The sequence below is a fragment of the Nyctibius grandis genome, chromosome 7 (assembly GCF_013368605.1).
Source record: "Nyctibius grandis isolate bNycGra1 chromosome 7, bNycGra1.pri, whole genome shotgun sequence".
In the NCBI taxonomy this organism is placed as follows: domain Eukaryota; kingdom Metazoa; phylum Chordata; class Aves; order Nyctibiiformes; family Nyctibiidae; genus Nyctibius; species Nyctibius grandis.
In genome coordinates this window covers 32,725,629-32,747,612 of record NC_090664.1, presented here as the reverse complement: position 1 = coordinate 32,747,612, position 21,984 = coordinate 32,725,629, and the positions used below count along the sequence as shown (strand labels likewise).

The 21,984-nt window shown below is 36.9% G+C and overlaps 1 protein-coding gene across 8 annotated transcripts in view; it reads left to right on the top strand.

The window, feature by feature from the left end:
• ANKIB1 (ankyrin repeat and IBR domain containing 1) overlaps window positions 1-20,916 on the top strand; it is a 109,036-nt gene extending 88,120 nt beyond the window's left edge. For 6 of the 8 annotated variants that reach the window (XM_068405497.1, XM_068405495.1, XM_068405496.1 and 3 more), the window contains 11 exons: window positions 4,125-4,213; window positions 5,221-5,351; window positions 9,347-9,481; window positions 10,052-10,138; window positions 10,233-10,299; window positions 10,702-10,847; window positions 11,519-11,697; window positions 12,232-12,283; window positions 15,480-15,591; window positions 17,242-17,375; window positions 17,726-20,916. In XM_068405497.1, the coding sequence (XP_068261598.1) occupies window positions 4,125-4,213; window positions 5,221-5,351; window positions 9,347-9,481; window positions 10,052-10,138; window positions 10,233-10,299; window positions 10,702-10,847; window positions 11,519-11,697; window positions 12,232-12,283; window positions 15,480-15,591; window positions 17,242-17,375; window positions 17,726-18,478 (1,885 nt within the window). In that variant the 3' untranslated portion in view covers window positions 18,479-20,916. The remainder of the gene's footprint in view (window positions 1-4,124; window positions 4,214-5,220; window positions 5,352-9,346; window positions 9,482-10,051; window positions 10,139-10,232; window positions 10,300-10,701; window positions 10,848-11,518; window positions 11,698-12,231; window positions 12,284-15,479; window positions 15,592-17,241; window positions 17,376-17,725) is intronic. The other 2 variants (XM_068405500.1, XM_068405501.1) reach the window with 2 other exon arrangements.
• The last annotated feature ends 1,068 nt before the right edge of the window (window positions 20,917-21,984 follow it).

Sequence of the window (21,984 nt, the reverse complement as noted above, 5' to 3'; positions counted from 1 at the left end):
CTCTCTTGCAAGGTTTAATTCCAAGGAGGCCTTAGCTTTCATAGTTGCCTCCCTACATCCTCTGACAACAGACTTATATTCCTCCCAAGTGGCCAGCCCCTCCTTCCATGATCTGTACACCCTCTTCTTCCACTTGAGTTTGCCCAGCAGTTCCCTGTTTAACCATGCAGGTCTCCTGCTACCCTTCCTTGACTTGCTACCTGTTGGGATGCTCTGATCTTGAGCTCGGAAGAAGCAGTCCTTGAATGCTAACCAACTATCTTGGGCCCCCTTACCTTCTAGTACCCTGTCCCATGGAATTTCCCCTAGCAATTGCTTGAAAAGGCCAAAGTTGGCTACATCTACATAAACTACAGGCTACATCTACATAAACTCACAGTCACTGCTATTCCAGGGATTAATTAAAAAGCCCCACTTAGAATCAAGCGTGCAACAAAAAGTTGTATCGTGTGGTATATGACTATACTATCCTGTATCCATGCACTGAATAGCCTCATGCACAAATATGTTAGTATTTTGAGGCACAGCAAAAGTTTATAATACTATCTTATGCATTATTGGCTCTCTTAGATGCAAAACAGTGGTATGGAGTGTTGTGGTGGTCTGTTCTGAAGGGACAGAGGAGAAGCAGGATATTGGTGGAGGGATTTTTGTGTCTGCTCTGGATAGTTGTAGTGTAATTGAAACACAGCACATTCTGAATTGTAGCACAGAAAATCAGCAATTTTTAGCTCTTTCTGAATTTTGGTTGAATCACATCAAAGCAGCTGCAGTTTAAACCAGACTGTAGAGGACCTTTTGCTTCATACATAGCTATTCTGTTTGCAGGATCACTCCAATCATTGTTTCACTTTAGGATCAGCACTTTTTCTTTATTTTATCTTCTGTTGAGTCTTAAGATGAATACAAGCTCGAGAAGGAGTAAAAAGCTCCTGTCACAGTTTAAGGCTGGGCTGGCTATTAAACCAGTGGCAGATGCTCTCTAGTAACCCTCCCCACCCCTCACCCCTGAAGGGGAAGGAAAAGAGAAAAGGGAGAGAGACGTACGGATTGGAAAGTTAAAACAGTTTTAATGAACTATAATAATGAAAAAGAGTATAATAATACTCTTGGAATGGAATGGAAATAATTAAATATATACAAATATATACAAAACAAAGATCGAGCTCCCCCGATGTCAGAGTGTGAAAATGTCCTCCGAGTGCCTAATTTTTATGAGGAATGTCTTTTTTATGTTTCCTGATAATATTTCTGAATGTTCTTTTTATGTTAATGCTTTGAGATACTGCATAAGGAAATACAGTTAAGGTCTCGAAAAAGACCTCATTTTAGCGGCAAAATGTCCAAGAAGGCCTTTCCGAGGCCTTTTTTTCATCCCCACAGAAGTGAATGAAGAGTTTCAGCAATGGCAAGAAAGTTCTGCTAGCACATAAAGCATCCTGCAGTACTATAAATCAGAACCATTTGCTGAAGACAGCCATTAGTCTTACAGTACAAAAACCCTGTGCTTGAGTGAGTTCCTCTGGAGAAAAAGAAAGTGTATTCTCAGTTCAGAGGGTTTTCATCATTACTGCATGCTTGAAGGGAGCTTGCTTTGTATCTTTAAAGTTCAGTCAACACATCCCACAGTTCCGTACTTCTGTCAGTTCTGCAAGTTTTACCCAGGTAATCTACAGCTTAGACATTGTAATAGCAATTGATACTGCATTTGGTAAGAGATTCTTCAGAATGTATGTATTCAAAAACCCCAACCAGCCCCTAGATAATCACTTGCTTTTCTCTGAGTCTATTGAGCAATTTCCTTTTTTTTTTTAATGTGGAAGTAGGAATGTTCCTTTTAAATACAGAATTCCTTAGAATTTACTTATTTTTCATTACCCACCACTAACAGCACCTTCAACGTAATGTAATCTATTGTGACAAACACAAAATTCTGTTCCCTTTCAGAAAAGCATTCTGAGATATTTAAATGTAGTACAAATGAAAACTGTGCACAAATCCTACATCTGTGTATTATCAGATACATTCAACATATTAGAACTCCCTTCATGCTGTTCCAGAAGCACAAGGAATTGTAGCAAGCAGACACGCCTGGGAAATGGTCGTAGCAGGCAGCGCACGCTTCGTTTTGCACCTTCAGTCCTCAGTCCTTTCATCCTGGATGGAGACAAGGGACAGAGTCTCATTCTGTGGGAGTGACATCTCTTCAACTGCACTTGGGAAGCCAATATAAGTTGCAATGGTGTTTCACTGTTTTGATTCAAAATTCATTATATGATACAAATATTATCATGAGAGGAAAGAAAATGCAGAACTGCGTTCTTCATGGATGATGCTTTTAGCCCTTCCATGAATTTTAACTTGTTGAAACTTGCTACAATTTTATTAAGTATGTACTGCACCTTCAAATAAATCATCCTGCTGAGTATTAAGGAAGGCAGCCTGGCGAGGCTAATGCTGTTAATTGTCACAGCTGTTTGACATTAGTTCCCTTCGTTAAGTGCTGTCAGGGAGTCTATCCAAAATACAACTTTGTTTCAGAAAAAGTTTTATGAGCAGTAGGGTAAACATTCTTACTCTAGTAAAATGACTTCCCAGTATGAAAATCCTTGTTTTGGGGTGGGCTGAGGAAAGAACTTCTTCCATGAGAAGTTGTTCTTTAAGACTCTGTTGTGACTATCATATAGATACAGATTTAGCTATAGATACATTATATATATATATATATATATGATTGCACTTCATTAAAAATCCACAAATTTACAAATTTGAAAACATCAAAGACAGAACCTCCCCCCACCCACCCAGTAATAGATTGACTAATCAGCTTTTAACTTAAAACTGAGTTTGCTGAAGTTAATTTTTGCTAATTTCAGTCCTTTCTGGGAACAGATACTGTGTGAGAGGTCTTGGCTCTCTTGAAGTCAATGATTTAAGTGTGCTGCTGTCCCACAGAAGTGAAAGGTGTCAGTTTTCAACCAGGGCTGAGATTGCCTTATTACAGGCTACTTATTCATTCCAGTACAATCTTTTCCAGCTACAGATATTAAGTATCTTCAAACCAGAGATCCTTGTATGGTGAATTTAAGCTTGTTTGATAGCAGACTAGCAAGTGGGAAAAAACGTTGAAAACTGTTGCTATAACCTTTTCTTTGTTCCTGCATTCCTGCTCAAGATGTGGACAAGAGCGATCAGAAGAGTATTGATGTAGCTTCTGAATCTGCACTGCAGAGAGCAGTTCAGCATTGGATCTGCAGAAAGCTTGCTTATGCTCTGATGCAGCTGGTGCCCATCTGAAATATACTTCCTCTGAATTGTTTTGTTTGATATGGCAGATGTCTGAGGCTATTTGCTGCCATTCCAGTAAAAAAGGGAGTCTTTACAAATCCGGAGTCCATATTGACACAGCTACACCCAAGCATCATCTGGAAGCCATATATCTGCCACTGTGTAGTAGTGATTGCCATCCTTTAAGCTAGTAGTAACTTTAAGAGAAGTTACCCTTCAAGCTACAAGACACTCATTTCTCCACTGTGTCCATGTAACTAAGTTAAAGCCCCTATTTAAGAGACTGGTAGAAAGAGTAAACATCCATAAATACTTAATGCTGGTGTTAAAGGGCTTGGATCTTGTTCTAGATTGAAAGCTTCAATCTAGTTTAATTAGATTAATTATTACAACTGAATAGTTGCAAGTAATTCTACGTAAAATGCATTTCAGCTATAGAAAACTCTAGTTTTTTAATTTTGGATAATCTCTTTATTCTGGTTTACCTTTATCACAGAAACTATACTAGCACTTTTGGGGGCACTGAAATAGTACCCAGGCATAACTCAAACGAACTACAAACCAGCTAATTTATTTCAGATTGTAATTTTAAAAAGCTCTTTTTCTCTCCTGTCTCATTTAAATTCTTTATTAGTCTTAATAATGGACATCTATGCTTGTGAGTAAGTAGGCTAACAGTATTTTAAAATAGTGTTGATTGGATGGCTTTTTATCTTTCTGACTTAAAAGTTTGAGCATGTCTTGATAAGTTTCCATGTTTTTTAGCTTGAACCTATTTTAACTTTAATTCTAAATCTCTAAATGTTAAGTTATTGTGTATACACCTTCATTTTCAGGGAATGTCTTGGTGAAGCACATGAACCTTGTGATTGCCAAACCTGGAAGGACTGGCTGCAGAAAATATCTGAAATGAAACCAGAAGAACGTAAGAGTCGTGCCTGGAGGGGACTAATTTTTTTTGCTGTTGTTGTTATCTTTTGGTTTTAGAGGGATTTTTTAGTTGCATTAAGTAAAAACTCTACATTGGTTGGAAAATAAGGTAAAAGGGGAAGAAAATTAAACCCTTGACTGAGGGGCTGCTTCACACTGTAACTGCCTATTAGGCAGCACTAGTGGTAGACTGTTCTCCTTAAACCATTCCTCCCCATAAATCCACATGTGGTTCAGTCAGGGCATAAAAAACTCTTTTCCCTTCCTCTTAAAGCCTTGTTTCATTAATTTATTGATTTATTCCTGAATATAACTTTATTTGTCCTGGGCAATTTTAAATCTTTTAGCCCAGTCTGCCCTTCTGTTTGCGTTATGTTCCATGCAGTTTTTTGTGTGCTTTAAAACTAATTCAAGCCAACAGGTGATAATAATAGTAAGGTTGAGGGTGGATTGCAAGGGAATTGTGGGGAATGGCTTAATGATAAATAACTTTTACTGAAAAACTGATAAAGGTTGGGTTTACACATGACAGGCATTTTCTTGGTCAACAGAAACAAAAAAATAAAAGATTAACAGTAATTTGAATAAATACTAACTTAACTTGGTTACCACAGTTCAGCACCTTTCCATAATATGTTATAAATATTCTGGAAAGCATAGAAAATTTTATAAAGAGGCAAAATTCACCATACTTTGTGAAACTATGCCAATTTTTCTCATATATGTATTTGCTCATTTATGTATTATAAATGTCATATATAATATTCATAAATTTGTGTGGAAATACATATAAATTTGTGTAATAGTATTATATATATGTATAAATTAGAAAATGTATATATTCATATATGTGAGAAATATATATAGTGAAGAATTATGATATTCTGCCAAGAAACAGGAAAACATGTCTTTTCTAATCTGATTTTCACAAAAGATTACACAAGTACAATTTCAACTTCTCTGTTTTTGCATGCTCCATATCCTTCTGTCACCTTCAAAAAGTTGTGGGAGTGAGTGAGGCATATGAAGATGCTGCCAACTGCCTGTGGTTACTAACGAACTCCAAACCATGCGCCAACTGCAAATCTCCAATTCAAAAGAATGAGGGCTGCAATCACATGCAATGTGCAAAGGTAAGAAAGACCCTTTATATAATTTGTTGTCAAACCATAAAATTCAGGTTGGGTATGTCACGTACACGTTTTAGGAGCACAGACGCCCAAAAGCTCTGAATGTCATGCCTGAAATCTAATGGAACCTCTTGCAAGGATTAGATAATTCGCAAACGGCGGGTTACATGTGTTTAGAAAATGTTTAATATTTAGGGAATACTGTTTGGCTGGCAGGTGAACACTGTAATGATCAAAATTTCATAAACACCTGAGAATTACGGGCAATACAGTATGAAGCTTAAGAAAACGGAAATAATTGATGGTTTAATCATCATTAATAATGTAGAAGAGAAAGAACATTTTTAGTTAGCAGAAGATGAAACATTTTAAGGAATGGTAAGTTCTAACAAAGTTTTTGCCTTACTGCATTTTTCTTTTGCATTGTTTCTCTAACATAGCAACAAAACAGAGAAGTTTAAATGGAAAACTGTAAACAGGAATTAATCAGTAGGAATGAAAAGACAGAAAAGAGTCATTCCAAAAGAAACTTATTGGTGACAGCAGCCAAAAAATTAGTCATGAGTTTGCACTGTGCTACCAAAATAGAAAAAAAATATTTTTTGCCATGAGTTCAGGATCATTTGAGAATGCGATTTCTCTCAAATTAGTTAAAAGCAGCATATTTAGAATACTGCTTCTTTATGTCAGAAATATCTTATATAACTACAGCTAATACCTCTTTGAGGAGCATCATTAAAAATAAGAAAGTAGCACACACTTAACATAGTTGGCCTCCAGTAAAAAGCTATGAGATATAGAAAGTAATTCTCTCCATTTTTCTGGAAATGTGTTAGTCTCTCTCCATTGCTATGCAGATCCCATTTTCTTTATATTATCATCACATATTCTCTCTTTCTGTGATATGAATTGAATGTTGGGGCTTTTTTTGGTGTCATTTCTTTGGTTTTGTCTGTGGCAGCAGAGAAGAGATTCTCCTTCTCTTTAGTTTATGCCAAGTTTGCTGTTTTGTTTTTTTTTTCCTTAAATGATTTTTAAAAGAGCTCATAAATTCCTTAGTGCTAAAAACTGTAAAAGGTATGTTTGTTGCAGCTTTTGCCACTGAGCTCATCTCAATCAAACAAAAGTATGTGTGGTGGGTTGACCTGGGCTGGATGCCAGGTGCCCACCAAAGCCGCTCTACCACTCCCCTCCTCAACCGCACAGGGGAGAGAAAATATAACGAAAGGTTCATGGGTCAAGATGAGGACAGGGAGAGATCACTCAGCAGTTACAACCACGGGCAAAACAGACTCAGCTTGGGGAAAATAGTTTAATTTATTACCAATCAAATCAGAGAAGAGTAATGAGAAATAAAACCAAATCTTAAAACGCCTTCCCCCCACCCCTCCCTTCTTCCCGGGCTCAACTTCACTCCCAATTTCTCTACCTCCTCCCCCTCAGCGGTGCAGGGCAATGGGGAATGGGGGTTGTGGTCAGTTTATCACACGTTGTCTCTGCCGCTCCTTCCTCCTCAGGGGGACCATGCAGCAGCACTGCCTAGGCTTAACAAATCACATCTGCTGCCTGGCCACCATCTGAGCCAAGCAGAAGAGGTAATTGCTGAGCAGGTTATTGCTGAGTAGGTATTTCAGTGTCTCTCTTGGTGGCTTCAAGCTGGAGAAGACTTTGGCCATTAAACACTCTTGAATTTAATTCAGTACCATTCTGAGGCACTGGCTCACAACCAGAGTTCTCTTTTCTTCTTTGATGCTGTACCTTATAAACAGCTTAAAGTGTCCTTAAAACAGTCAAGATTCCTTTTGTGGTTGAGAACTCTCTGCAAATAGAAGCTGCCTTCCCTCAGCCTAGTGGGGAAGGAGAGGAAGGGTATCCTCAAGCTCATTGCAGGGCTCAGACACAAGGTATAGTGGACACCTTGCTTGTCTCTTCCTCCACTGAAGTAAGGGTCTGTGATGGAGCTTCTGCCTTTGCCTGCAGTAAGGTCTGCTCAAGCCTACTACATGATGAGCTACAACTGCCTCTTAGCATCTAGCAGGTTACCTTGGTGTAGAGGAGGATACTCTTTACTCATTAAATCATGTTTCTGTATTTAAGCAGGCATTGTGCTGTTTTATGAGCCTGGTTTCTAAGGAGACAAGGCTTAGGCAGTCCTGCTTGCTCTCACTCCCCTACCTGTAGTATTTTTTTTACCTTCTGAGTGCTTTGAACCAGATATGAAGGAACAGGAGGGGGTTCACGGATATTAAATTACTGCAAGTTTCATGAAACTTGGTAGCTGTATGGTGCAGAGAGTTAATTTGTACTGCCACCAAGAGAGAGGCTAAAATACCTACTCAGCAGTTACCTGCTCAGCAGTTACCTGTTCTGCTTGGCTCAGATGGTGGCCAGGCAGCAGATGTGATTTGTTAAGCCTAGGCAGTGCTGCTGCATGGCTAGGTGATCATAAAGGCACATAAAACAGAGCTCAGGCATTTGGGAGATGTGTAGAAACAGATGGTGTGGGTTCAAATGTTTAATGAGACTGAGGTATTGGAGGATGCTCTGGGAACACTGGAGGAATCTTGGGGGTTTGAGGAGGCTTTTGAAGATGTGAGAGATTAGAAGATCTATCTGGTGGAGTGATCAAGAGGGAGATAATTTGGGAGAGGTGAGATTATTGCAGTGGGAGCATATACACATAAATTAATAAGAAGTCAAGCTTTATTAGTTCTGTTGCTTGTGAAACAACTTGTTTCATATCGTTTTTTGAATATTTTGTAATGATTTTTCTCTTATAATAATAATATGAGTGGTTTTGAATGACAGGCAAATGATGCAGTGATACACACTTAACACTTCTATACACAATTATCCTCATACTTCATTCTCAGCACTCTTACCATTTTGTATAAGCAAGCAGCTTCAAAAAATGTTTAAGAACAAAGAAGGTGCAGCACAATAACAAGAAGAAATACCCTAGTCTGCATGGCTTTTTAGAAGAAAATCAGCATCACTGGTGAGACAAAATTAGCAAAAGTACAATGCAAGAATTAGATTTCATTTCTTCCTGTAATATATCTAACTGATTGCATAAAACAACTACTGATAAACACAGCTGGTATGGACTAAGTATTCCTGGAAAGATAAAACTTATCAAAGAGAGAAAAAAATGCAACTTAATTTCTCAAATTCCAATAATAATATTAATGACTTCATACTAATCGATGTAAAGTTTTGCTTAGTTTTTTCAGGATTTTGGTTTGCTTATCTGTAAAACAGATAAAATAAACAGGATTCACGAAGTTGTAAAGTCTGTTGCCCGTCCATTGATAAGTAGCTTCCAATTATTTTGAAATAAACTAGTTGAGAACTCAGTGCTGAGTTGAGAATATTTAATATAGTTTGATCTTCTCTGATGCAGATAAGCCTGGATAAGTCAGATGTCCTTGTAAGGTCTTACCTGTTTTGAAAGCTCTCTACTCAGTCGATGCAGAAAAGGCTCACCTTGAAGTAATCACTCTTCAAAGTTTATGTTCTGGTTTATTCTGTCTTGCTTTAGTAGGTGTTATTAATATTTTGCATCAGGAACACCATGCGACAAAAATATCGGTAATCACATTTTTTAAATTGATACTAGGAAAAACTTCACCCTTTCTCATGAACAGTTTCTGTGTCGCTTAAAAAATAGGACTGTCTTTTTTTGAAACAAAAACAAAAACCAGACCTGAACAGCTGTATTTATCATTTGATTTATTTCATCCACTTAAAACTTGACTTGTAGAGCCAACAGAATCTTGTGATCCAAGGAACAAAAATTACGACTGACATGGTTTGATAAGCCAGATCTTCTGTAGTAGGTGAAATAGGAAGGAGGCTCCTCAGAAATCGTTTTGACCATGAGCACACTCAGAATGATGTCGATATAGTTGTTCATGGAGGAATAATGATGCATAACTGTAAATCTACAATGTATCAGCTTCTTTTTTTTTCTCCCTTGTTCCTTTTTTTTCCTGAAGTGCAAATATGACTTTTGCTGGATATGCTTAGAAGAATGGAAGAAGCACAGCTCTTCCACTGGAGGCTATTACAGATGCACACGCTATGAGGTTATTCAACATGTAGAGGAGCAGTCCAAGGAGATGACAGTAGAGGTAACAAATGAATGCGTGTGTTTGAAAAATAGCGCTAAGGCTGCAATTTTCTATTTAGGTTAAGTTTAAGCAAAATTTTTCCCAACTGAAGTTCTAAATGGAAAAATACAACCTTAAATATATCAGAGACAGAAAGAAAACACTGCTAATTTGTGGATAGAAACATAAGATTTGGTTCTGCTTTTGGCTTTGGTAACAACCACTGGTTGACTTCACTCAAGTCATTTCACTTCTCTGTGCCATGGTTTCCTTTTGTGAAATGGGCATGCTGGTCCTGTAATTCGCTGCTCTGCTCTACAGAAGACATGCCTTCATTTTGGCATTTGGAAAGTCTGCTTAAATAGCATGCACACACAGTGTATCAACTCTTTGGTTACAGTATTTGAAGCCTGGTGAATTTCAAAAGTTACATGTGTCTCTTTACTTACATGGCACTCATGAGCATTGTGTACAATACTGCATGAATAGTGGAAACAGAAACAGTTGGTTATGTAATTATAGCTAATGGTGATTGCTAAATTAGATCATAAAATTTATCTTGGTTTCTATTGTTTCCTCATTATTTTCCAGGCTGAAAAGAAACACAGAAGATTTCAAGAGCTTGATAGGTTTATGCACTATTACACAAGATTTAAGAACCATGAACTTAGCTACCAGGTGTGGGTCAAGCCATTTTTACTGATTTTTTTTTTCTATGTTATTTATCCAAAAATAATTATCTTATTGTATTTTGTTTATTTTCTTTTTCTAGTTAGAACAGCGCCTTCTAAAAACAGCCAAAGAAAAGATGGAGCAGTTGAGTAGAGCTCTCAGTGCAAGTAAGTATTTGCTGTGATCTATGAATTTGTTTTGAAATCAAGTGAACTCTGTTATGGCTGAACCGTTTTTTTTTTGATAGAGCTCACATCAGTCTGCTGTGTGATGTGATCCTTCCCATACTAGAATTCATAAGCGGTGGATGAAAGCTAAACGTACAGTACATCTTCCCTATTCCAAAGACTCAAGGAGAAAGTAGCATTAGTAAGGGAGAAGCTAATACTCTGTGCTTGCTTCTTTTAGTAAGAACACTGTGTAGTCGTTGAGAACTTGCTGTTATTTACTTACAAAATATTTAACTGACATGCACATAAATTTTATTATTTTGGAGCAAAACTCTTACAGTGAAAGAAATGCTGACATCAGCAGGAAAACATTTTCACAATGCTGGTATCATCTTACAGCTGAGGGAGGCTGTCCTGATACCACATTCATTGAAGATGCAGTACAAGAGCTTCTAAAAACTCGTCGCATTCTTAAGTGTTCTTATCCATATGGATTCTTTTTGGAGCCTAAAAGCACAAAGAAAGAAATATTTGAACTTATGCAGGTAATACAAGCATATGTTTTGCTTTTCTAATGTTACTCTTTTTTTTGTGATATTAGTTATCAGTGTCTTTTTTGCTGTTCTTGTAGTGTGAAACTGATACATCTGTTTTGTATTTGTAACCAAGTTGGAAAATGAATGCGCTTTTGTTACTCTGTGACACAGTAGCTTTTAGTTCAATTTTAGAATGAACGAAAAACAACACTTTGCTGCAGAATGAAAGCTATAAGGTGGAAGGGGGGAAAAAGAAAATTATTTACTGTTAACCTGCTTTTCTGAACATAATATTTTACCTTAAGTCTTCATCTTCTCTAGCTCCTCTTTCCTGTCTTCCCCTACTAATGTGTCTGACAAGTGCGTGAGGACAAAATTGAATGAGTACCTGGGTGGCGGTGGCATCAGCAGCAGGGGCTGCTGCAGCCTCCTTTCCTTTAGGCCCCCTGACAATGTTCAGTATGTGTGAGTGCAGGGAATCCCTGCTCCAAGCTGGAGGGCAGCATGTAGGTCAGTAAAGGGGTAGGCTAGAAGAGCAGACATTTTGGGGTATTTTGGTATTTCAAACGTTTTTTTCAGGAAAATGGGTATCATTCTGCGCAGTATTTATGGTGTAGAGCTCTGCTCAATTTTCATTTCACTGTAAAATTATTTTATTCTGTATTTATTAACTATTGCAGACAGACCTAGAAATGGTCACTGAAGACCTTGCACAGAAAGTGAACAGGCCTTACCTTCGGACTCCTCGCCATAAAATCATCCGTGCAGCTTGTCTTGTGCAGCAGAAGCGGCAAGAGTTCCTGGCCTCTGTGGCCCGTGGTGTTGCTCCTGCAGACTCGCCAGAGGCACCCAGGCGCAGGTAATCCAAACAAAATACTGTGCAGATCAAAAAACCTCGTCGATAGCTGCCAAAGAGGGTGAATCCACTGTCGTTCTTTGACAGTGAGGTGAAGTGGAGCTGATAAAAGTGGTGGTTGTAAATCACCAGATAGTGACATTTTCTGGGACTTGTGGAATTACAATTTTTCACTGAGGAAGAATGTGAGAATCACTGCTCTGTATGTTGTAATCTAAATTGCTTCCCCATTTGTGATATATTAATGATTAGATGTCGTGGCTTCCATTTCACTTTTTTCAAGATTGTCACTAAGTACCTGGTACGCTCCAAAAATGTATAAGTATTTGCTAAAAATATTGAGCAGTTCTGGAATAGTGAACAATTTAATTGTATGGCTTTCTAAATGAATTTTGAGGTAAGAATTAAAGCAGACTTGTTAAGTTTGAAGAGTTACAATTGCACTAGTTTTTAGATGTTGATAGATTTTGAAGCTCTGGAGGTTGTTCATACTTTGTTCTACTTCTAAACTTTATGGTATATCTCTTCATTTTATAGCTTTGCTGGTGGAACATGGGATTGGGAATATTTAGGATTTGCATCCCCCGAGGTAAACTTTCTTTTTCTTTTTTTAACTTAGTTCTGCATATTCTAGAAACACAGGTATGATCACAATCTGCATGAAGAGCTTCTTTATTTTGATTAAAGCATTTCAAGTTCGTTTAAGCTTACCATTTTATTTATTTCACAATAGAAGGAAATATATGCATAGCTAATTGTGCAATGTCTCTAAACTATGCCTCTAACATGGCTATAGTTATTTAAGGTGGCATTAGACAAGCTATGTTGTATTCATCATTTTCCAAGTACATAACCAGTTTTAAAATTGTATATAAACTGGTGTCTATGTGCTGGGGAACCTTCAAGTAATAAATATATTAAATTGTGTACATTACTTTGAATGCCACATCAGTTCAGCAGAATTTGACAAGAAGTCTAAGAAATTTCCATCCTTCTGGAACAATCCAACAAAAACATACAGCCATACACCTAAACATTGTTAACCATTTGAAATGTTTCTATTTATTTTATGTATTGAAGCAGGATGGAAATTGCATACTCAAATGAGATGAACTTCTGCTACTTAACCGAGAACGAAAATTGTAATTTTTAAAGTAAATATGCCACTATCTGTATATGGGAAAGAGTAAATAATATTCAAGACTCTGCGCTAAAATATGAGAAGCTTCCTATAAAGCTTTCCTTTGTCATCTTAATTTTTATTTAATATTTTGAGAAGATTAGATTAAAGCATTCAGTTAGGAAGGAAACTTCATTTCAACGTTTCCTTGGTGCTGTTTTATTTCTAGCTAGTCATTTTACAGCATCCTGGAAAAACCCGTGTACTTTTTCTATATATTTCCTTTGCTATTGTTGGTGAGCATCACGCTGGTGAGAAAATAGCTTGCTTCTCTACAAAAGATCAACTTGCTTCTCCTGTCTAGTTCCTCTAGTCCTTTCTTTTGAAATAATTCCACATTGGATAATATCAAACTCATAGTGATGTTACTGTATCATCAGTGGAACTGGTTATGAGAAAAAGCTGATAAGAAATATGTTGACAAGCTGTTTAGCAGTAGGTGCCATTGCAGTTGTGCTTAGATGATTGCTTATGAGTTTTTATGAGTTGCCTAAATGTGGCACTGTATGATGCAGGTTGGTTTCTTTGCTAAGTAGCTATCAAGGATACTTGCAACGACCTATGCTAAAGGAATTTTGTAGAATTAATAATGGTCATCTTTATTTTAGTGAATTTCCCTACGAATTTTTTTTACATAGAGCTGTACTTTTACTGACAAGTAGTAGAATGTCTGTGTATACCAAATTATTACAGAAAAAAAAATATTACTGGTTTTAGCAAGGAATACTGCTTGTTGTAGACCATTGTGTGAAACCATGATGTTCATACCCTACAAAATTAAAACTCCTGTTGCTCACATGTATAAAATTGGTCCAAGTGATCAGAAATAAAATCTTATCAGTAGCAATTAAGATATCTTTCTAAAGGTTAAAAAGCAACCAAAAGAAATGGCTATCGGTAAAATCTATGATTTTATTGCAAGCAGATAAGAGATAAGATCTTATATGACTAATAAATCTTAGCGTTCAGTGATCACTTCTCATTATTCCTTATCCAATTCATAGTTATATAATTACATATTTTTAAAATAATTCAGTTACATTGTTTCATATCAAGATTTGATTTTCCGTTGTTTGGGGTGGCGCCTTCTATTTAGAAAATCTCTGAGCTCCCTAGGAGCTGGAAGAATATTTTTGAGAAGAATCACATAATGTTTGCCCTGGTTTTTATGCTGTTCCATAGGCTAACAAGCATCTACTGCTAACCACTGTTGAAGACAGAATATTGGGCTAAACAAACCTTTTGTCTGGTCCAGTACGGCTATTTTTATGTTCATGGATCTTCTTACATAGATAAAAATCTGCCCACACTGATCATTTTGTGACTATTCTTTTTTGGCTTGCGTATGTCATTATGCTAAAGAACTTGGTCTGAAACACTTAATGGAAAGACAACATACCATCATAATGCCATCAAAATGAATAAGGTCATTGTGTAAGAGAAATTACACTTGAGGATTTAAATTTTAGATGCTTTAGATGTTGAGATATTCTAGGATGAAGAGTTAATGTAAGAAAGAAAAGCCAATGGTAATGGTATCTTTCCCAAGTCAGTTGGCCAAATGAAGCCTTTGGATTACAGATTTCCCAACCTGGGGCTTAGGGAAGAAAATAGCAATATTCTTTTCTGAAGAAAAGAGCTAGTACCTGTGTGTATATTTTTGTTGCCTTGTGTAAATGAATAACTGAGATTAACAAGAGATCTTACCTACACAGTCAGGTTCAGTGTCAGCTGTACTAACCAGAAAGCATATCTGGAAGTTTGCCTTCAAGCATAAAATTAGTCTCTTAATATTAGGAAAGGTATGGAAATCAAAACATCTATTTCCAAGTATTAAGATAATTAACCCTTGGGATGCTAGCTTGACGTGGCCAAAAGAGAGTCTTTTCCATCAATGTTATATAAACTGTCTTTGGTAAATACACACAACATGAGAAATTACAGGCTGCAGGAGTTCAAATCCGTATGGTATGGCTCATTAGCAGCTCAAACTAGGCCAAAACAGAGGAGATTTGTAATTCATGGAATGAAAATCCATCAAAGACTGTTCAGTAGAAGAGTATCAGCTGTGGCTTAAGAAGTTCCTGAGCCACAGTGTCCTGGAGGCTGGGAAAAGTACAACAAGTCCTGGTGTATGTCTGCCAGCTTTCTATAGCCTTCCAAAGGCAATTGCTAGCAACAGGGACTCGGAGATAATCTATTGGTCTAATTTAGATTGGGTTTATGTTCTAAAATCACTAGGTGTATATTTATTAAAAAGTGTGTCAATGTGTGTGTATATGAAGTTTGGCATCAAAGCTTTTAAACAAAAAATGTGTACTTGGAATTCTTTAAAAAGGGAGATTGCAAGTATTAAAATGTTGGTAATATGTCAAGTATTTTTCTTTGCTAATTCATTATTTAATAGGTTTAGAATTACCTTGGAATTTTTTTTATTATTTATCTTAAGCATTGCATGATATAACTTACACTTTATTTTTCTGAAAACAGGTGATTTTATAATAAACATATAAAATCACACATTTTTAATAAAAATGTGGTGCTGTTACATCAGAAAAATATTACTGCATGCTGCCCTGTATTTTGTAACCTTTGGTTTATGCAGGAATATGCTGAATTTCAGTATCGGAGGAGACACAGACAGCGTCGACGTGGAGATATGCACAGTCTGCTGAGTAATACTCCAGATCCTGATGACCCCAGTGAGAGTACATTAGGTATGTTCCTGCCTGGGGCTGGTTTTTTTCCCTTCATACTTCAGAAAATGCTAGTAGTGACCACAGTGTTTGTTCTTCTGTGGATACACTTCAAAGAAATTCCAAATACATTGCTGTATTTTCCAGGATACAACATGAAGGCTTATTTTTGCATTTTTGTATGTGATCTTAGAGGTATTGCTGACTTCATTGTGGCTGCTCCTCTCTTTAAAGAGAAGGGCATTGGTCTTCCCACTAGCAACTCCTCAGCTATTTAGAGCAGGTTTGCTTTGCTGAAGAACTTTTGAAGGGCACATACTTCATATGACAGTCTTATCTATTTACCAGCTCTTTTATGCCAATTAAAAGGACCAGCTGTGCATAAAGAGTGTAGCAGAGGGTTCCCCTACTACAGGCCTGCTGGAAGATAGTCATAAGGCTGTATTCCAAAACCCTGCTCATTAACTCCTGTATTGGCAAAGAGCCAGGAAACAAGTTTGCAGGGCCTACGGCTTCCAACATGCTACTCTTCTAACCAGTGCTACAGCTGATAGCACAGTCCCTTAAGGTCACTGTAACTTGGCTGTCTGGGCTGTCTCCGTTGTGCCAGGAGTTTTTGCAAAGGTGCAAAATCAGCTGGAATCCAAATCATGCTCTGAGGCTGTTTCTTCAGAGCTGCCAGTTGTGTGCTCGGTCTCTAAGCCATGCTGCACAAACTCCATCTCCGTGTCTCATGAACTTAAGTACTATATATAGCTTGTCCTTTAAAAACAAAAAGTGAAATCATTTACTGAGGAGAAATAAACAAATGCATTCTTTATTTTAGAAACAGTAAAAAGAATTTTTGTGAGCTTTGGTCCTTCCCTATTACAAGTAAAATGCAAAACCATATTGTTAGTTTGAGGACTAGAATTTAACTGAACATTTGGATATTGTAGTGATGACCAGTGCATACTATTAAAGCATGCAAGAGAGAATTAGTTTGTTTCACCTTATTTCATTTTGAGTTTTGAAGTGGAAAATTCCATTTTCCAAAGTCAGAAGAGTTACATTTATTTTTATTACAGAGCAATTTTTCTGGAAACAGCATTTTACTTCTATTTTTTTTGTTGGTTGTTTTAAGAAAACAGCAATGTTAGTGGTTGCTGAGGTATACACTAACAACTCTACTCTTAATTGTGCTGCAGTATTATGGTAAAAATTAATGTATCATTAACATTACAGCTGAGTTGTTGTCTTTGAAAGAACAGAGAAAAGGGCAAACTTTGGTTGTAATCCTCCTGTAAATGCATCCTGTATTGTGTCCATGTGTAGTATTTTTCAAGACTTGCCATAAATCATGTATGTGCCTTGGAAGTGCTTTGCCCCTCCTGCCAATGGGCTCATGCTCCTTACAGCATACACCATCCTTCCAAAGAGAAGAAGGGTATTGAGAGCAGAAAGGCACAAATAAACCAGGCAGTCACTCCTAAAGCGGTAGGACTGGTGTTTTGCCACTGTGTAAGAGTTGGTGAGGAAGGAGTGTTTTGGATTATTTAGTTCAGAGTGAACAAAGGAATAAAATTACACAGCTGGAATCCAAAAGGAAGGAAGAGATGCTGTCAGTAAATAACAGTGGAGAAGTCTTCCTCGCTGGTTCTTCAACCATTTTTGTTTCACTTGCCCAAACAGACACTCAGGAAGGTGGCAGTAGTAGAAGACATGGCACCTCCATGGTGAGTTCAGCTTCTATGGGTATTCTGCACAGCTCTTCGCTTCATGACTATACCCCTGTCAGTCGCTCTGAAAACCAGGATTCTCTTCAGGTATCTCCCCTAATCTCTTTTCCATTCTCTCTGCTTTGCTTGCCTTCCTCTGCTCTGCTCTTCTGTGTCATTTTGTCTCTCTGCAAATTATCTTATTTCTTCAATGAGAAAGGGAGAATCTAGGACAACAAATTATACATTTACACCGGTAAGAATTGCTAAACAATCACTAATGTAGCAATAGTCACCTTTTAAATCCTGTTGTCAACTGTGACAGTAAAAATTGATTCTGATAAATGACATGTAGGAATAATGAATGAATTTCAGATTTGAGCCCAAATTACTTTTAATCCAAAATATGTAACAAGATGAATATTTTATTCTGAAAGCAACCTTATGTATTTCCACAGGCTCTGAGTTCTCTGGATGAAGATGACCCAAACATCCTGCTAGCTATTCAGTTATCGTTACAAGAATCTGGCTTGGCCATAGATGAAGAAACTAGAGACTTTCTAAATAATGAGGCATCTTTAGGAGCAATAGGTACCTCTCTGCCTACAAGACTGGACTCTACTCCCATAAGTATAGACAACCCAAGAGGCGCTTTGAGCAGCTCTGAGCTATTAGAACTTGGTGACAGTCTGATGAGACTAGGTGCAGGCAATGATCCTTTTTCAGCTGATCGTCTTCATTCACACCCCTGCAGCGATACAAGAAGTGGGTTATACTCAACATCTAGTGACGCTGATTCCAGCAGTCAAAATCCCAATACCAATGAAAATCTACTTGGAAATATTATGGCCTGGTTTCATGACATGAACCCACAGAGTATTGCTCTGATCCCCTCAACAAGTACAGAAGCGGATCAGGATTCACAGCAACCTAGTACTGAAGACGGGTCAGCAAGGCAACCAAATCTTACAGACACAGGGCTGGAGCCTCAGGAAGAGCATGCACTATTTGAGGATGCACTCAAAAACGAAGGCAGAGGAACCCAAACAGAGGAAGGCACTTCTGAAGAAAACATTATTCCAGGTGAAACGGTATCACAAAGTAGTGATAATAACAGGGAGGTAACAAGCACCCTGGGTACTTCAGGAGATACTTCAAGTCAGACTCCTCAAACCTCAAGTGACTGGCTTGAACATGTGCATCTGGTATGAATAAAAACTAAACCTGGAGTAAACAAATGGTGGTGACAGATGGTACAGTATGTGGAGTAAGCATTATGGAGGCTTTGATCCACATAATTACATCTCAGTTGTAACCACTGACGTAACAACGGATATTTAGGGGTTCTCTTGAATTGTAGTTCTTTATAATAATGTGAACCTTTCAAGGAATATCCTTTGCATTTAATTAGGTAGTACTTGCCTTTTTGCTCTCAAGAAAAAGGAATAAGTAGGTTGTATTCCACATTCCTAATACAATGCAGCATCTGTTTAGCCTTAGGTTGATGATCCTTAACTTGAAAGTACGGATTAAAGGCTTACACTGTTTATTTTGGTTGGTTTTCCTAAGATATAGTTTATTCCATTTTTTAGAACTCGTTCTTTCACCAAAATAACATTTAGCAATTCATTTGCATTTTGTTTTCCATAACTTTTTCCTTACTCATTTTTCATTTTTGTTAGCAGTGTGAACAGAGGTATTTAATGCTTCTTTTTAGTACTGCTCTAGGAACAAGTTTTAGGGGATATTCTTTCCCGTTAAAATCAAAGATTTTTTCATGTCTATTTACAGTCCAAATGTGCCAAACTGTGAATAGTTAGCTGGCAGTAGCCTAACAAAACAGTGCAGTGTTACTCTATCAAACTAATCCCACAGTTCTTAGCAGTGAAAGAAACCACTGGGTAGCGTTGCTTCTCTAAATTTAACTGGCATGTGTTGCCATGGTGACTGCATTTAATTAAATGTAGCCTGTATCTTAAGTTAATAAAACCTAATGCTGCTGTTAAACAGTTATTTTAAATACTAAAATACAGTGAGTTAGCAACAGCTATGCTGTATTTTAAGAGACACTTTAATGGAAGTGCAATCATAGTTCTTTGTTTTCATAATTCTACAAAGCATTCTATGCACTAATAGTGCAATTACTTTTAATGATAACATTTTATAAAAATAGAGGAATACAGAATTTTCCTAGATTAGCCAGTCCCACAATTAAAGTTCAGATAACACATTCTGTTCGACATGTTATGGTGCCTTTGCCTAACCCAACTGGATAGTTGCCACAGTTAAACAAGTAATTCAAATTCAGTGTCTGTTCTGGAGTAACTATGCTATTAATTGCGAAGACCTCCATAAAACCGGCCTTGCCTTTACAGTAAATAACTACATGTTCAGTCAGTGTTTTTGCATAAACAAAACACTGCTAGGTATTTGTTCAATTGCACAGTATTCATTTGCTGTGTGATTACTGTTTAGTGTAAAAAAAATAATTAAAAAAAAAAACCACGAAAACCCCTTTTCCTAGTTGTTGTACCGTGAAAAAAAAATACTTGTTTTAGATTTGCTTAAAAGCATCAATCTACAGTTAGTGAGAGACAATGGTACAGTATGTAATTACAACTACAGTAAGTTGTTGAAATGGCTGTTTTAATTACATATAATCAAAACGTGTCATAACACGAGCAAATTACATACACTCCATTTTAAGTTTTGATTAACTGTTACCAGAGATTTGTTGATATGATATAAAAGTTTATTACTACTGAGTGTGTATAAGCAAGTGTCATGATAGCAAAGTTTATGTATTGATTACTGTGAGTTCAAGTGAGTGTTTTGGTAACTAATTCATGCAAAGCCAGCTTCTGAACCTTGCAGTCACAAGGTTCGTATTAGTAAAAAATGAAATAAGAATATTTTACCCTTACCCCATAAGTAAACCTAGTTCATTTTGCAAGCATCCTTGAATAGAATGGAATAGAATAGTCTCAAATTATTTTCCAGCTTTTCCTCTAGCCGCCCTGCTCCTGACATGATCATAAACCTTTGGACATCTTTGAAAAATACCTATTTTAAATTGTTCTATGGTATAAAATCCTTCAACTAAAACAGTTCTTCATGAACTATTATCATGAATTGGTCTGAAAGTTGTTTATCTCACATAGCTTCCCTGAATTGTAATTTCTGAATAGAAAGATTCTCACAAAAAGATTGTGTATTGCATTGAGATGTCTTGCAAAGTTACAGTAAGATATGTAAGAGTGCTCTCTGTAAAGATAGTGAAGTTTGTGGGTTCTGTTTTTTTGTAATTTGGTTAGGTTGTGCAGTATATCCATTGTTTCTGTGTTACTCTTAGGAGCATGAAATTAGCCTATTAAATTTGTATTTTCTTGGTACTTATTTTAACACCATAGTCATTGACTTTACAATTCAAAAATAAAGTTTGGCAAGACTATTTTGTAAACCTGTTAATTTTATAATGTAAAAAAATTACTCTAACCTTGAATTGTTATTTGCACTTTCATAGTCTATACTTGATACATTCCCACTTTATATACAAGTAGGATACTACAAACCATGTAGATGTTTGGCCAAATGAATGCTGTTAATAATATGTAAAATTCTTTGATTAAACATTTATTACTTAAACTAATTCCGTTCTGTCTCATTACATCTTAGACTTATAGTAGCAAATTCTTAAGACTGATGACAGGCGTTTTTAGGATGTGTTCAGTCATGTGCCAGATTAGCTGGGGACCATAAAGTAAGTTGAATGTTTTGATTTGTAAATATAAGGTACCTATATTCATTGAGCTTTGAAAAAAAAATCTAAAATAGACAATTTTGTCTTAATTGCTCCAGCCATATTGTGCACTTGTTTTTTGTAAAGAGAAAGCCTTGTCGTTACAAATAGTGGTGCTAAAGAGAGCGAGGGGACTAATTTTGGAGAAAGATCCTGTTAATTAGTGTTACTTAAGTGCACTTATTATCCAGTCTCCATTGTTACCAGGAAATTCCAGACTGCCTCTGTTACGTTAACAGGCACTAAACTATTCTGTTCATTGTTACAGTAATTTAATTAGCTTCCTCCAACAAGCATGCCAAGATGCCAGAGAGCTTCTAAAATCAGATGTACAAAGTTGGATTAGTCACTGCACCTGCTGCTGTGGTGTCACTGCATATGCTGCAGTGTCACTGCATATGCTGCAGTTAGCAAGTGCTGAGTTTTACTCAGATGGTGAGCATCACAAGAGAGATTTTTGGTTTTATGGCAGCTAGAACATACTAATGGATATACAAATTTAAAACATACTTACTGAAGTGTTTAAAATCACAAGAATATGCTTCAAAATCAGACACCCCCACAGCCCAGTTTCAGAGATCTGTTTATCAAGGCCAATTTCCCTATTACCTTCTCCTCATTCTCTTCCCCTCTCCCAGCACACACAAGGCATCCCACTGTAATACTCTCAGAGGCTGGTAAGGACAGAAACCCGACATCGATATAATGACAGCTAGTTTCTTTACTAAAAATTGTCTAGACAATTTACTCAGAATTAGACAATATACTGATTTTTGTCCTTACTACTCTTCTGTAGATCAGCCAGGTATGGAAACTTGAAAGATGTAGATGATGCAAAACTGAGTGTCAATTTTACGTTCTCGTGCTTTTAACTGAAGAGTAAAGCACAAGATGTGCATCAAAAGGAGGAGATGGATC